The sequence below is a fragment of the Gouania willdenowi genome, chromosome 5 (assembly GCF_900634775.1).
Source record: "Gouania willdenowi chromosome 5, fGouWil2.1, whole genome shotgun sequence".
NCBI lineage: Eukaryota > Metazoa > Chordata > Actinopteri > Blenniiformes > Gobiesocidae > Gouania > Gouania willdenowi.
The window spans coordinates 5,589,421-5,606,000 of NC_041048.1; the positions used below are offsets into that span (position 1 = coordinate 5,589,421).

The 16,580-nt window shown below is 36.2% G+C and overlaps 1 protein-coding gene across 2 annotated transcripts in view; it reads left to right on the forward strand.

The window, feature by feature from the left end:
* The window catches only part of chd5 (chromodomain helicase DNA binding protein 5), a 72,965-nt gene extending 57,054 nt beyond the window's left edge, over nt 1-15,911 (forward strand). For both annotated transcript variants that reach the window (XM_028446013.1, XM_028446015.1), the window contains 12 exons: nt 873-1,017; nt 2,658-2,817; nt 2,905-2,984; nt 3,790-3,973; nt 4,048-4,134; nt 4,222-4,371; nt 6,058-6,166; nt 6,312-6,444; nt 7,043-7,238; nt 9,510-9,673; nt 12,485-12,611; nt 14,506-15,911. In XM_028446013.1, coding sequence (XP_028301814.1) covers nt 873-1,017; nt 2,658-2,817; nt 2,905-2,984; nt 3,790-3,973; nt 4,048-4,134; nt 4,222-4,371; nt 6,058-6,166; nt 6,312-6,444; nt 7,043-7,238; nt 9,510-9,673; nt 12,485-12,611; nt 14,506-14,627 — 1,657 coding nt within the window. In that variant the 3' untranslated portion in view covers nt 14,628-15,911. The remainder of the gene's footprint in view (nt 1-872; nt 1,018-2,657; nt 2,818-2,904; nt 2,985-3,789; nt 3,974-4,047; nt 4,135-4,221; nt 4,372-6,057; nt 6,167-6,311; nt 6,445-7,042; nt 7,239-9,509; nt 9,674-12,484; nt 12,612-14,505) is intronic.
* The last annotated feature ends 669 nt before the right edge of the window (nt 15,912-16,580 follow it).

Genomic DNA, 16,580 nt, shown 5'->3' on the forward strand with positions numbered 1-16,580 from the left:
GTCTTAACCAGAACAAAGAGGTCAGAACACATTACTCCAGTTTTAAAGTCTTTACGCTGGCTCCCAGTCAGCCTCAGAATAGACTTTAAAGTTCTGCTGCTGGTGTATAAATCTGTGAATGGGTTTGGTCCAGAATACATCAGTGACATGTTGTCAGGTATGAACCCAGCAGGTCTCTCAGATCTATGGACACAGGTCAGATAGTGGAGCCCAGAGCTCACAGTAAACATGGTGATGCTGCTTTTAGTTGTTATGCTGCAAAGAAGTGGAACAAACTGCCAGCAGAGCTGAAGTCAGCATCCAATGTGAACATTTTTAAATCAAAGTTAAAGGCACTTTTTTTCTCTTTTGCATATGATTGAGAGGGAGATTTTTTGTCATGTTGTTGATGTAATGATGATTTTACTGATGATTTTAATTGATTTTACTGATGATTCTAATTGATTTTACTGATGATTTTAATTGATTTTACTGATGATTTTAAATGTTCTTATTGATTTTAAACAATTTAATGTTTTATCATGTAAAGCACATTGAGTTGCCTTGTGTATGAAATGCACTATACAAATACATTTGCCTTGCCTTGCCTATTAAAAATGCTAAATTAATAATTATAGGTAAATAAAAAATGTGAACAATCGCTGGAAGTGTTGGATAGAATACAGGTCACACCTTGCCAGGATTATTAGATAACCGACATTTTCTACTAATTGTGTTGAGTCAGCCTCTTTGTTGATGTTAAATCTAATATCTACAATCTTAATGATAAATAAACATCATTCCTCTCTGTGAGTAAAGCAGCAGTCGCGTTTTGCCGTTTCTTTCTGCTGATGATGAGATATTCTTCTCCATGTCTTGTGTTTGCTCATCAGAGCCTACGTTTCTCTGTTCATGAGACATTTATGTGAGCCTGGGGCTGACGGAGCAGAGACGTTTGCAGATGGAGTCCCACGCGAGGGGCTGTCACGTCAACATGTTCTCACTAGGATTGGAGTCATGTCCCTTGTCAGGAAAAAGGTAACATTTGTGCGTTTGTACCGACAGAGGAAGAAACTCTGACTGTTAGCGAGTCTGTCAGACGGAGACAAAAGGTTTTCCTTATCTGCTTTTCTTGGAGGAGAAAGTGTGTGTTGTTTAGAAAAGGACTTTCATCAATACGACTGTATCATTCAATCACATTTAAACCCTAAAGATATTGAGTTATATTTACCTAGAAACTGGGGGGATTGTCTCGTGCATGCCTAAATACTTTGGTGGCGCTATTTCTTTCCCTGCTGAGCCGTACCTATACTATTGCAGCGCGTGCTGATGTGGTTCAGACCGTTTGCGCGTGTGTTCAACATGGAGAGCTGAGTGGGCGAAAGCACAAAATTAAATTTGAAGACGAGTTAGAATTCGAGGAGCACTTCCCTCTCTGCTACAGTATTAGCATAGCTGCACAAAAGCTCATTTCTTTCAGTGTATTCATTACGGCAGTGGTTTTCAACCTTGGGGTTGTGGAATTTAAATGGGGTTGGCTGAAATGTTTAGTAATTGATTAAATAATAATAATAATAATACTGATTAAAAATATATTGTTTAAATGTAAAACACACAATCCTAACTGTATTCTAATGATTCACTTTCTCAAATATAAATCTATTTAGAATGAAACGCACTATAAAAATAACTGAGCTTGATACTAATATCATGTTTTCATTTATTTTTTTAGCGCACATTAAAGAAAAAAACAACATTAAAGATGCAAGAAGGGAACGCTCGTATAACCCTTTTCAATAAACACATAGAATTTGAAATGAAGACAACACGTATAAAATCAGGAGAAAAAAATGCACAATTATTCTTTAATATATGAAGAAAAAGAAAAATCTGTATCAAAAGACAATGGAAATATTGAACAAAATATGAATTGAACATTGTATATTGATCAGAGGCAAATAAGCTAAATTGTACGCCGTATGTTGCATGCTTGCCAGACACAATCCTGATTGCGTGGGTTTAGTCGGATATGATTACGCACGTCTTTTTTGATGCAAATTGTTTGAGTAAATCTTCCCCGAATATGTTGTTGTATTGTTTACCATTAAATAAACCACTGTTGGTTTTTGTATCTCACATTTTCATCCTGACTTCAGGTCAGTTAAACTGTTCTTAATTTGAAGTATTTCTAATAGGAATGTCCCGTTACAACTTTTTCACTTCCGATACGATACAGATATTGCAGCCTTGAGTAATGGCCGATACAGATATCGATTTGAAATGATACCAGCACAAATCATACATACTTTTATTGCTTATTTTATAGTGTGGAATGTCAGAAAAGGTTTGATCAATTGATGTTACTCAAAGAGAGAACAATAGTCAGCAACAGTAGAAATGAGAAAAACTAACCCTCTACAGTATTCTACAATTGAATAAATATAATGTAATATATATCAGAGATTTTAGATGCAGTCCAATAAAATCCGATATTTGTTTTCTGGCTGATATCGGACTGATATCCAATATCAATATCGGATTGAGACACCCCTACTTTCTAATAATAACTGAAGGGTGAACATTTCCCTCTCCATTATGCACTGATGTGACGCATTCTTAGTTTTTCCCACATATTCCGATGTCGTTTTTAGCTGAATCAGCCATTTCTATTATTGTAGGTGCAGGAGTTTGAACATGTCAATGGGAAGCTGAGCTCCCCAGATCTGATTCCCATTGGAATGGAATTTAAAAAACTGACCGAGAGCCTCTCGTCCGATTCCAACACGCCTGTTCAAGCCAGTCCGGCTGCGACCCAGCCAGGGACCCCCGTCTCATTAGGTGAGTGGAAGTGTTTTCTGACCTCAAGGTAGCGTTAATGCAAAGAATAGAAATGAAAGCGGATGTGTTGCTTTTTGTAAACCACAGAGAAGACCGAGGGTTTTTTGTGTACGACTGAAGACAAGGAGAACGCAGAACGGGAAGCAAAGAAACTCTCAGAACAGGAAGTATGTCCTTTTTCTGTTTGCTTTATTCATCTTCTCTATCCTCTGAATATTCTGTCTTTACATTATTATAATAGGACAAATGATTGTAAGACACAGAGGCAAGCGACAATGACCTCATGTACAGGATTTTCAATATTGAATGGTGAAATATCCTCAGAAAGAGTCGTTTTTATACTATAAATTATAACAGAGATTGGGTTTTTTTTTTCATAAATTCCCACATGCAGTTATGGGACAATGAAAATAGTAAAAAAAAAATATTTTTTTTAATTCAAGAGATTGTCACATAAGAACCAATGGATATATGTGGCTAATCATTAGTGATGTGAACAGTCTATGTTCTTAGCTCAAAGCTGATCATATTACAGGGAGCTGAGGCATATGCTAAGTTGCTAAGTTATTTACTGAAGGCCGAAACATGTTCCAGACCCAAACCCTGAAAAAACTTTTTTCCATTTTTGAGGTGCTGGCATGTCCACCAGATAGGATGTATAGCAGATATTTGTGTATATTCTGAGAGAGTAGGTGGAGCTGTATTATTATACAAAATTTCAGTTTCTTATGTGATGTAGTTCCTGAGATATTGGAAGCTGAAAATGGAAGAAAAATAAGGACACACCCCCCTCACTAAATTGTCCATATCTCATAAAGTATTCATCCGATCAAACTAAAAATATACAATGTATCTATTGAATAATCATGGAACAATTGGTATACATTTCAGAATTTTCTGGACCATGGTCCATTTTGGTTCAGAAATCCAGACATTTTTATTTATATACTTCCTTTCCTGGTCTCTCCTCAGGCTGCAGCTACTGAACCAGCACCTGCAGCTGATGCAGAGGAGAACAAGTCCAGCTCTGAGGAGAAAACAGGAGACGAGGGGAACAGAACCGAGTCCCCCTCTTTAAAACCAGAACTATCTGCTGTCCCTAAAGTGTCTGAGTCTAAACAGACAGAGAATTCATCCACTCAGTGCTCAGAGAAGAGTGAGTGGTGCACGTTTTATCCTTAAACTCACACCATATTTGCTAAATGTGACGTTTGTGTCTGCTTTATACAGCAGAGATGTGCAAAGAAACAGAATCCTCAGATAACAGGGAAACTCTGTCACCTCAGCCCAAAACTGAAGACAAGGAAAACAAGCCAGGTACACACGCCAAGTTATTTATTCACTTAGTTATTCTTAGCCAACCCAGTAAGTCACGTTGGGAATTAAATCTCCTTTTTGTAACAGTTGCAGATGATGTGAGGAGCAACGATGCGTTAGAGGGTCGATTAAATGGTGATAAAGACACTTTGGAAGGAATGGACGAGAGCAGAAAGGAGGAGAAGAACGGATACAAAGCAAAGTTTATGTTTAATATTGCTGATGGAGGTTTTACAGGTAAGGTTAACGCCTTAGCTTGTACGCTAAATATGTTTACTATGATAGAATTCTATCGATAGAAATTTGTGATGCAATGTTAAATATACAAATAAAAGAAAAGAAAAAGATGATGGCAGTGACACACAATTAAACAAAAATACGTTCATGAACATTGAGTTCTCATAGAAATCAAAGAGGATAACCAATAAATAGTTCCAAAATGCACCGAGAAAAAGAAAAGACCAAGAATGGTTGACAGACAAAGCAATACAAACATACAAAAAAACATCTAATTTTGACGAATTTGTTCAACTAAATTCTTGCAAAAAATAAATCCTTGTATGTATTTAAAAGCCACTGATAAATCCAGAATTATTCTAATTATCTGAAAATAATGTGTCATTTGTGAATGGGGCCTAAAGTAAGTGTTCAAGGGTATTTCTGACTAGAAATGAGATGGACCGATGTTTCAGTTTTTGCATAAGGCACTGGAAAAGATTTCCAAAAGAAACTTAAACAGTCAGTGAGCTAATGCTAATGCTCATGCTAAATGTTTGAAGTCAAATTACAGCATGAATTATTCAGGAAGTGCTTCTTATTATCACATTAATGACATTGAAGAATAGTAGATCAGATCTGGTCTGACACTGAAACAAAACCAAGATCTTCAAAATGTGGTCTTGAGACCCAGACTGGACCTGAGTACGACAATGATGATGAGTAATTACAGAACTATCTCATGGTCGGTTCTGGTCAGACGCCCTAATTAGGCCAGATACCATCGTACACTGATAGCATTCACCAAGGCCTCTGCCTGAGGAGGCTCCGCTATGTTTTGACTACCGCTATCAGCAGAGGTGAAAGTAACAGATTACAAATACTCACGTTACTAAATAAATTATAATTTTTTTGTTTTAAAATGATCAATTGTGAAACTGCAAAAAAAAGAAATGACCAGACAACAATCAAATGCATCACATCATAGCCGACCAATCAGATTAAACTTAATGCACGGCGCCAAAACAGCAATGAATGATGGTTATTCTCTCAGTTTTAGAGTTTATAAATTTATAAAAGTAAATGTATACTTAGAGCCTGATTATTATTTTTTTTATTTTGAATTTAAATCATTGGTGTTATTAAAATTGTACATGATGGCAAATCTTTTCATACAAATGCCTTTGTGCAAAATAAATTAAGTTCCAATTGTGCAACATTTTGTAAGTTTATACATGAGATGTTTACTGTATGCAAGGGAACCGTGGCAAGATTTATTACCAAAGAAAAAACGTGGGGGTGAAAGTAACTAGTAACTTTTACTTTGTGTACTATTTAATTGAGCTACTTTTTACTTGTACTTGGATATTTTATGTTTGAATTATTTGTATTTGTACTTGAGTACAATTTCAATCAAGTAACAGTACTTCTACTGTTAAGCCAGCTAATTTGGAGACCACTGTTGTACAATATAAGAAATATAATACAATAAAATGATAACAGAAATAATGCTTCTTAGAAACTCATGTTGTAAAACAGTTTTAGCTTCTTTTTTTTTTTTTTTTTAATGTTACAAGAAAAGTAAATATTGAACTTTGTCTACATGCCTGACTAAACATTTTGATATCCTGCTAATATGTTGACTTTAGCGTGTAATTGAATGTTGTTTTTTTTAACTTCAACTTTCCATTCCCTTTTTGCTGCCAGAGTTGCACACCCTCTGGCAAACTGAGGAGCGAGCAGCATTATCGTCTGGAAAGATGCATGACATCTGGCACCGTCGCCATGACTACTGGCTGCTGGCAGGCATCGTAACGTATCCTTTTACAAGTTAATGTAGTGCGAGGTGAAGCGTGTGTAATCCCTCACGACAGGAGGGAGCTGCAGCGGTGGTATATGATGAAGTAATGATATAAAAAAGGTAGTCACAGTTGATTTCCTCAATCAGGAATCAAACTCAGACATGGCTACGCTCGCTGGCAGGACATTCAGAATGACCCGCATTACGTTATTCTAAATGAACCCTTTAAGACTGAGGTGCACAAGGGCAACTACCTGGAGATGAAGAACAAGTTCCTGGCTCGCCGCTTCAAGGCAAGTACTGTGTGTACAGTGTTAACGGCTCAACCAACAGACAGATGTCGCCCTGACCACATGATTTATACGGGCTGAGATTTGTGCCACTAGAAACTGAATTTGAATAGTTTGAAAGTAACAACTTGAAATTTGAATTAGTAGCTTGAAATTTTATTTTTTCCTGTTGAAAAAAATTTCAAAAATTCAACATATTTTTCCGGTCTGCGAGGTTGACCAATCAATCACTAGCAGGGTTTCCATCACTGTCCAATCTGCCGTGCGGGTGCCGCAATGTGGGCGGTCACACCCACAATGGGCCATAAAGGAGTTTTTGTAGACGTAAACAGGAGTTCCATAAATCAGTGATTGATTGCTCAACCTTATGGACCGGAAGTGTGTCTCCGTGTAGTGTAATTGATTTTGAGAAATAGATAGAACTTTTGGAATGTACTGAGATGAATTTTTGAACAGGAAAAAAAACACAATTTCAGGTTTCTAATTCAGTTTCAAAACTGTAAATTTAGTTTCAAGTTTTTACTTCCAAATTCAATCGCAACTATTCAAATTCAGTTTTTAGTGGCACAAATCTCAGCCCATAGATGTCGTTGTTCTTCAGCTGTTGGAGCAAGCGCTAGTGATCGAGGAGCAGCTGCGGCGGGCGGCGTACCTGAACATGACCCAGGACGCCACTCACCCCGCCATGGCTCTCAACACTCGCTTTGCTGAGGTGGAGTGTTTGGCAGAATCTCACCAGCATCTTTCCAAAGAGTCTCTGGGTGGAAACAAACCTGCTAATGCTGTGCTGCACAAAGGTCTGTGGTCTAGTCCCACACCAGCATGTTTTTACCAGGAAAAGATGTATTTTCTATTCAAAGGACTTTGACTAAATATTCATGGACCTGTATTTGAACTGACTCACCAAAATTGCCAAAAATATTAGTGCTGCGTTCTGCAGAAGTGACGATTTTTACCTTTACTGCCATTTGTTTTATTTGTTTTGTTTGTTAGCAGGATTGCATCAAAAGTACTGAACAGATTTTGACAAGATTTGAACCAAAGTTAAACCTCATGCCATTTAATTTTGGAAGGGATCAATGAACTGATTCTGGATCAGTTTGAAAAATCAAAACACATCTCATCATTAGCAAAATTTCTAAAATCCATTCCTCAGTTCATAATTGACTGATATTTATCGAGTTTGAGCCGAATCGGATCTGGATTGCATTTTTTATTGCAATTTTTTTAAGAAAAAAAAGATTTGCGTTCTCTTTGTGCACTTCTTCAAAATAAAATACCTGTAAACGCTCATGAAAATAAAATACAACTAATTAAAAAAAAAAAAAAAATTTAAAACTTTGTAAAGAACATTTCTTAAGCTGAAAAACTAATATAATGCACGTTCTCTTTAATTTACACTGAAAATACCATCAACAAAACATATGTCCAATATAAAATATTGAAACTGTACTTCATTCAATCACTACTGATGTCAGATGACCAGAAAAACTCTGCCACAGTTTTATTTCTGCTGTTGACAAAACAATCCTTAAAAACTCTTAAATATTTTCCTCTCTGGTGCCATCTTTGCATTCTCCTACAGGACTCAAAATCCCACGATGCAATGCGTTGAACTTTTTTCAAGTGCAAGTCACATGACCATTTGTCAACAAACCAATCGTTTATAATGGAATAACAAACTTGCTAGCTGCATTTTAAACCTTTTTGAGTAAATTCTTCCAATATTTTTGTGGAAGAAACACCTTCCGACAAACAACTACACAATGTCTTTTGTGGTGTTATTAAATACATTTTGGTTATCGTCCCCATTGTCTTAAACCATGGCATCTTCAGTCTTTTTGTCCATTAATTCTATTCTTACCAACAGAAAACCTGTGATTATGACCTTTACCTCAGACAGGTCACTGTTTCCTTAAATGTGTTTATTGTGGGTGACATGATGACCAGCTTTTACCTCTACTATAGAAATACACCTGCTTTTAAATGCATTGATTTTTATCTTCAATTTATTCGTAAAGGGAAAAATAAGATTTATTCCAAAAAGACGCATCCCATTATTTATAAATGTGGTTAAGGAGAATAAAAAGAACTGCCAGTAAATGTGTAGTTTAACATTTGGCTTCATGATTTGCTCATTTTAAATCGAGGAGAACATCAAACTTCACACGAAAGCGAGGCGTTAAAATGTTATTATTATTCTCGAGAGGTTGTTTGTGACCCACGTTTGTTCATCAGCCAGGGAATATTATCATTTTAGGGTCTGGAATAAACAACTTGCTTTTTTAATTATTCAAGCCTCAATTTAAATGACTTCGAAGAAACTTTTTGCAGATTCAGTTTTTTTTTTTTATCTCACACTTTTAAACATGCATAAGAATAAATATAGAAGCAATTCATAGGCGTTGTTACACATATTTAGGTTGCTTTTTAAATCATTTGTTGTTCGCTGTTTACATTAGGCTTGAAATAGACAACATAGATTGAAAAAGATTGAAAGTCATTTTTAAATATTTTATTGCTAAAGTGAAGTGGATTCTGTTTTGTAGGTGACCAAAATCAGGAATTTCTAAAAAAAAAAACAAAACAAAAAAATGAAAAAGTAAAATTAATTTCCAGACGTGTTGAAAAACATATGCAGAGCACACGAGTTTAATTTAGTCTCTAATCAGAATTAATGTTCTAGTGTTGAGCCTAATTTAAATACATTTTGCCCCTAAAACCTTTCTGCAACTGTACCTTTAATTAAATATTTTTTATATTGTGTGTTAGAAAATTAAACTAATAGATTTACCGTGTTTGATTTTCATGCACAATTTTAAAACCAAGTCTCTGCCTTCACTAAGATATTTTGTTTGTTGTTGAAGTTCATATCTGGCAACGACTTATCACTTTATCATTCTAGCCTTTAATTGGACAAAAACATTGTACACGGTTTATTCGTGCATGGCTTCTGGATTATATACATACTGTATATGTATATGATATAAATGATAGAATAATCTCATTTACCTGTGTAGACATGGCCTCATTCTGACAGGTGACTGTGTTCTCTCTGTTCTTTTTAGTGCTAAACCAGCTGGAGGAGCTTCTGTGTGACATGAAAGCTGATGTGACTCGACTGCCCAACATGTTGTCCAGGATCCCGCCCGTGTCCGCCCGCCTGCAGATGTCTGAACGAAGCATCCTGAGCCGCCTCACTAGCCGGGGCAGCGATCCTCCACCGCAGCAGGTGAGATGAGACGAGCCCCCCGACAGCTTTACAAACTCTGAAGACATTATTACCACCGGTGATTCAACAAAGCTTTGGGAAAAATTCAGCCCTGACATTTTTTGTCCAGACCAGTCCCTACATTATCAGTGACGCCACGTAGAAGCTGTTAACATGTGACTTTTTATGTCTTCATTTTGATTATTATTCCCCCAGAAAACCTTAAAAAGAGGAAACCTTTATCCCCTTTTTACCTTTTTCTTTGGCCATTTTGCAACTTCCTTTGTCCCATTTTTGCCCCTTTTCAAAAAGTTCTGACACTTTTTTCATGACTTTGCTAATAAATACTCCTTTTTTTCTATTTTTTCTCTATTTTTGCAAGTTATTTTTACTTTGTTTTGACCACTTTTCATCCAAATAAACTAACTAACCCAATAAAATACAGCCCTCCTCCCACCTACTCCGTAGCCGAGCTCATGCTGCTTTACAAACACGAGCGTGGGAGCGGGGCGTTTGCCGGTACATACATATTTACATAGCACTGCGCGAAGAACGCTGACATGCTCACCTTCGTGGGCGTGTCTGTTTACATGTCAATCACGACAGAGAGCTTCCTGGAGGTGCGGCTTCTCCAGCTCAGTGCTGCATCAAATTTGTCATCAAAGTGGGAACGCATCATCAAATTGGAGTGAGGTGTTTGTGCTCACCCTGCAGTAAGAAAGGAGCAAATCACCCTCTAACTAACGATTGAGGGAATCAATGAAAAAAACACTTTGGGCATGTTTATGAGGCCCTAATAGAACTTTTATGATGTTTAAAGCACAGAAAAGTTGATTTAGCGTAACATGAGCCCTTTCACAACATATTTATCTAATGTAATGTATTTTGCCATTACAAAGTAGCTTCTAGAAAATGTTGAGTACTTTGAGTATGCCGAGTTTGGCCCAAATCAAAATATGTTCACCCTAGCTTTGGTTTAAACTGCCTTAAACATCTGTGTAATTACAGTTTAGTAAACACATGATTCTGGTGTAAAGTTGTGAAAAAACTCAAAGAAATGGTTTCTTTCAATGCAAAGTGGAAGTTTAATGTTTGGCTTTACATTTCTCGACCAAGGATTAGATAAACAACTTCATTTTCCAATTCTTTCCCTTTCTTCTGCAGCTCAGAATGTTAGTTCACATTAAATCGTGTCTTGTTTTTCTGCTGGCCATTAGAACTAACAGTCCTTTTTTTTAATGGTTTCCATAACAACACGTGTAACCAGGAGACAATCTGACAGTCCTGGACGTAGCAGAGAGAACGCTGGTTACGTTTTTCTCTCAAAGCAATATAAAAACCTACTGAATCTCCAGAGTTACGATGATTATAGATGTTATCATGTAGCTGTTATTTTCAGTCAAAGTTTTAATTACATCTGCTGGAGCTGATCATTATTTATCAGATAAAGACATAGTGTAAGGCCTTATACATCAATTCATTTAATATCACAAACAAATGTTAAAGTTTGAAATTGCTGCTCAAAATATGTTTCGATCTTCACTGTAAATAATCACTTATTGACATTGTTGGGACAGTTTTGTGCATTGCATTGTGGGATATGGAGTCCCGTTGACCAATCCAGTTAAGTGATTTTACTTCATGCTATGTGATTTCTAGTGTTTTCCCCAGAAAACTTTGTCAAAATTGACTTCTCAACACATTTCTGGTGTTTTCACTGAAAGTTGCAACAAAACAATGGCGGATGTTTATTTTGAAGTTTACATGGAAAAATCCTAATCTGGTTAAAATGTTAAGTCTTACTGAGTGAGGCGATATAATAACAATATCTTTACTTTATATAGTGCTTTTCCAAACAATCCAAGACACTTTACTATTCCTATTGGAAAAACAAATGGCAGGAAACAATATCATACATGTACAAATTATACTAACAAAAGTTTTTGTAACTTTAAAAGCACAAGTAATTAATAATAATAAGTAGTTTTAGTAGTTGAAAGCAAGTCTGAATAGATGGATTTTGAGGCAAGATTTAAAAGTTAAAGTAAAAACACAAAAATCCCACAATGCAATGCACAAAGCTTTCCCAACAAACCAATTAGAGAGTGTTTACAGTAGAAATTACCTGGATTAACCTGGATTGTATATTATTGATCTATAACGCCTTCACTATGGCTGTGTTGAAAATGACATATTAATGTACGAGTACTCATACCAAGTCTGACGTCATATCGAGTATGTAGTGCCTTCACATTAGATAGTATGAAAAGATTGAGTACGTGAAAAATACCCAGATGTATACTATATGGGGACATTTTAAGTATGCACGGTGGGCACACTAGTCATACTCAACCGCCCCATGATGCTTTTCAAGCAAATTGTTCTTGGACCATTTTCTAGCTGAAAATCAAACATTCCCTTTTCAAAATAAAAGCATATTTTCTTGTCTTCCATTTGTTTTTTTAACACTTTTGTAAATAGTGCTTTTTTTTTTTAAGTTAGCCAGAAGTTTTGTTGGTAGCACGATGGCGGATGTCTGAACATCTATGAAATGTTAGAATTAAATGTGTATAAGTGAGTTTTATGGATCAAATGAGCACATGTTGATATTCTACTTTCTCACTTAAAATGTTTTCATAACTTTCAAAGGTGGAGAAACAACAGATATTTAGTCTCAGTGTGACTCAGGTTTTTGTCGTTTTACGTTTGAAATGCATATTGGGAAACAAATCATACATATAGTATTAATTGAGTTTGTAGCCTCTGTCTTTATCTGATATATAATGATGGTCTCCATCAGCTCTGATGGTTAATGTTCTACGTTCTTCACAGCCTTTCAGCCAGGGTGGATTTGGCTGCTCACAGATGTACAGCGCCACCTTTGGGGGGGGCTTCAGAGGACCTGGTGGGCAGCCAATGATCAACTACAGCCAGATGCCTCTTGGACCTTACGTCAGCGGTAACGTTTCCTCTGAAACTCACATCACACTCATCTGATCTTCTCCTAATTACCCACAGGCTTCAGTAGACCCAGCAGTAGAAGGTTATTATAGCACTGCACTTCATTTATGAGCTACCTACATGCACACTGTGGGGCAGATAAAATAATATACACAGAGGTGAAAGTACTCACGTTACTGTAATTGAGTTGCTTTTATGGGTTCTTGTACTTTTTTGAGTATATTTCCAAATCAGTAATTTTTACTTGTACTGAAGTACATTTTAAAGTAAAGTAATTTGTTACATTTCTCTACCCAACTGTTATTGAGGAAATTGTTATTTTTTTATTATTATTTTATTTATTTTGAGTATAATTCATATTTTCTTAGTCGTGCCATTTCTAAACAATACCCAGCTACTTTTTTTGCATCTGGATGGAGTTTCTAGTTTCTAACCTATTATGTTGTTACCTACAATGGCACATTTGGTATGGCACTATTTTAGAGTTCATAAACGTAGCTATACTTATATTTTTTTTAAATTTTGAATTCAATTAATTGCAGTTATTTTTTATTTTTTTTAAAAAATATTTTGACAAACCTTTTATTTCATACAGATGCCTTTGTGAAAAATAATAATAATAAGTTCCAATTGTGCAAGATTTCATCTTTTCCTTTTTAAGTTTATACATAAGGTGTTTACTGGATGCAAGGGATTTATTACCAAAAATAAATGTGGGGGTGACAGTAACTAGTAACCTTTACTTTGAATACTATTTAATTGTGCTACTTTTTACTTGTACTTGAGTATTTTATGTATGACTTACTTGTGCTTGAGTACAATTTCCATCAAGTACCAGTACTTCTACTTGAGTAGATATATCAGTACTCTGATTACATAACTAAAAGGATCAATAAAAGGTTTTGGTAACACTTTACTCAAAGTTTTATACATAAGGCTGACATTACGCTGTCATTATTAAGTGTTGTTTGCTAATTTATGACACCTTTGGAGCTATGTTGGCATTTTTTGGGTAAGGTGGAGGGATCTAATGGGGTTAGGTATAGATAGGGTTAGGTGTTAGAGTAACCAACAACACTTAATGACAGCCTGCATGACACCTTCGTCATGCTAAGTGACAATAACAAGAATATGATTCATTTAGAAATACATGTGTATGTGTCTTTGTTAACTAGAAAAAAAACTCATTATTATTTTCACATGGGACTAAATCACTGCAGGTTGTCACTGTAAATGACAAATAGTTGAACTTCTCAGTGACTAACCTGATACAATAAAGCTAAAATTAAGCAATATCACACGAGATCAGGAGTGTTGTTGTTCTGAATTATCGGTGTGATTAGGTCGTAGGCACGAGGACTCAAGCACGAGCACAACCTTTGAGTGTGGTATTGCTTTTATACAACAGTTCTCCAAGCACATTTTATTAGTCAACAATATTTAGTGACAAGTGACATGAGGTTATTATTTTAATCATGAATTTGTTTTCGCAAAAAACAAATAGGTCCACAACTGGAGGGAAGACACAGTAAAGTGTTACTAAGGTTTCTAACTGTGTGATGGTGTATTTTAATGTGGCTATCCGCACGGTTCCCGTATCAATATACCAACATTCTATCTGTAAGCAGCGCCCCTATTTGGCCAGTTTAGGTTGCGTGACTAAGACTAAAACTTGCTCTAAACCTAACCCTAAAAATTGTTGCGATATTGGGTTATAACCTAAACCTAACCCCCAACCCTAACCCTAACCTTAAGACGCTACATACGTGTACTTCAGTTACCATACCATTAGCACTGGGGGTTGTCCGTACAGCAACTGTACAAATAGACACTTTCTTTAATGTATTACTGTCAGAATGAATGACTAAATACTGGATGTTTTCCCTCTCCAGTGTCCTCTAACGGACCTCCAACAAGCCATCTGGACAAGAAATCTCTGGACTCTTTGAGAGACATCGCCATGCCTGACCTCAAGTCTGGTAAAGCGAGTGATGTCATTTGTATTGAGGACTAGAATCAGCTCTATCCACACATCCTCTTCCTTTATCCTGATGACAACTCAGAACTAAGCCTGCACCGCTGTATGATGCGTTTTATTCCATCCGTCCTAATCACTGCACTTTTATCTTTCAAGGACACTTTGATTTCTCTTCGTTTGTTTCCTTGCCTGACGAGGGAAAAAAAAAGCTAAAAGATTCTTCAGCCGTGCACTAGAACGATATGAATTCTTTGTGTGTTTTTTTGTGTCAGACCTTTTTTTTCTGGTGTTGCTTTCACACTGTGACCGTGTCACTCTGGGGACTCTGAGGGTGTCTGTAGTCATAGTTTTAATCAGGGGACTGTTTTTATGACCAGTCTGTGGAGAAAATGTTATGAAGACTTCCACCTACTGGTAACCTAAGGATGGGAGTTTAATCTTTTACTGTATATACTAAAAAAAACCGCTTCTTTTACCTCACATCCATCTGACAATAACGACCCTGTGTATACAGCAATGGGTGGAATGGTAAGAATCCATCACACCCGACTGGTAAAATGTATTTTTTGGTGTGTTTTAGAGATGGCTAAGCTACTATATCTGTGATTCTTTCTGTATTTGAATGTTTAAAAAGTGGCTGTAAAGCTTAAATCTGGTGCCATTATCACTGGGACATCACCATTACCTCATCTGGTACAGACCTGATAGGCCACATGTGTCAAACTCAAGGCCCGGGGGCCAAATCCGGCCCTTTAGAGCAGGGGTGTCAATCTCACTTTGAATTTTTTACAACCTAGTTTGAGGTCAGGTGGGCTAAACTGGATAAAAACAATCAGATCAATATTGTGCCCTAATTTGCTTTTCACTGTGTAAACAATGTATGTGCTTCACTTCTTAGAACTTATGTCTAACATTTGACTTTAAGGATTGTAGAAATTTAAAGGGATTTTTATGTGATTCTTAGTGAAAAATTGCAGGATTCTGGGAAAACTTGAGTTATACCAAACAATTTGTGGTTTAAAAAGATTGAAATCCATAAATAATTAGCATAGAAAGATTGCAGGCTTCCACATATGTCAGGTAAAATCATTTAATTTTGGAATTTAGAGAAACGAAAATATCTGCAACTTAACATAATATAGTGACGATGATTTTCAATTCATGTTTTCTCTGTAGTTTTTTTCTTTTCTAACAAAATCTAACCAAAATAATTCAGTTGTACACATTTCATGAAACTCCACAATATTTGTAGGGCTTACAGTTTTCTCAAGCTTATGTCACATGATGGCAGCCATTTTTAATCACAAATTGATAAAATTGAAAAAAAAATCCTGCAATTTCTCAAAAAATGCTATTAAATTACACAAAAATGTGTCAAAAAATCAAGGAAATATAAAGTGAAGTTCCTGCAGAGACTAATACCTGTCACTTCATTCTTGGATGACATCGTTGCTTTACATATTTTTACATATCATGGAAACTCGGGCACATTAACGTTAAAAATGCTTGTTTTTTTTGGCTCTAAAATCTGCGGTTCACTTGAGATGAAACTGGTCCTTATTTTGGCCCCTGAACTAAAGTGAGTTTGACACCCCTGTGATAGGCGCTCCTTCCTTGTTTCAATGCAATGCTGTCACAGAATGTTTGATGCTGAAGTTCAGTTAAAATTTACACGTATCCTCCATACGAACGCTGGCATTTTAAAGATGATGATGATGATGATGATGATCCCAAATGGCTTGAAACGTCTGCTTCTATTATTCAGGACTAATGTTGCACTACAGTACTCTGGGAGGATTGCTCCCCATACAGACAGTATGCTACTATTTATACTGTATTATTACAACAAAAAAGACTAGAATTACATATTTAGTTTAGCCTTAACTTTATGACCACCTGACTATTGTTGCATTGAGTCGATCATCATTTCCCCAAACATTTCGCTCGGGCAGCAGCGGTAGAATATTTGGTATGATCAGATTATTCCAT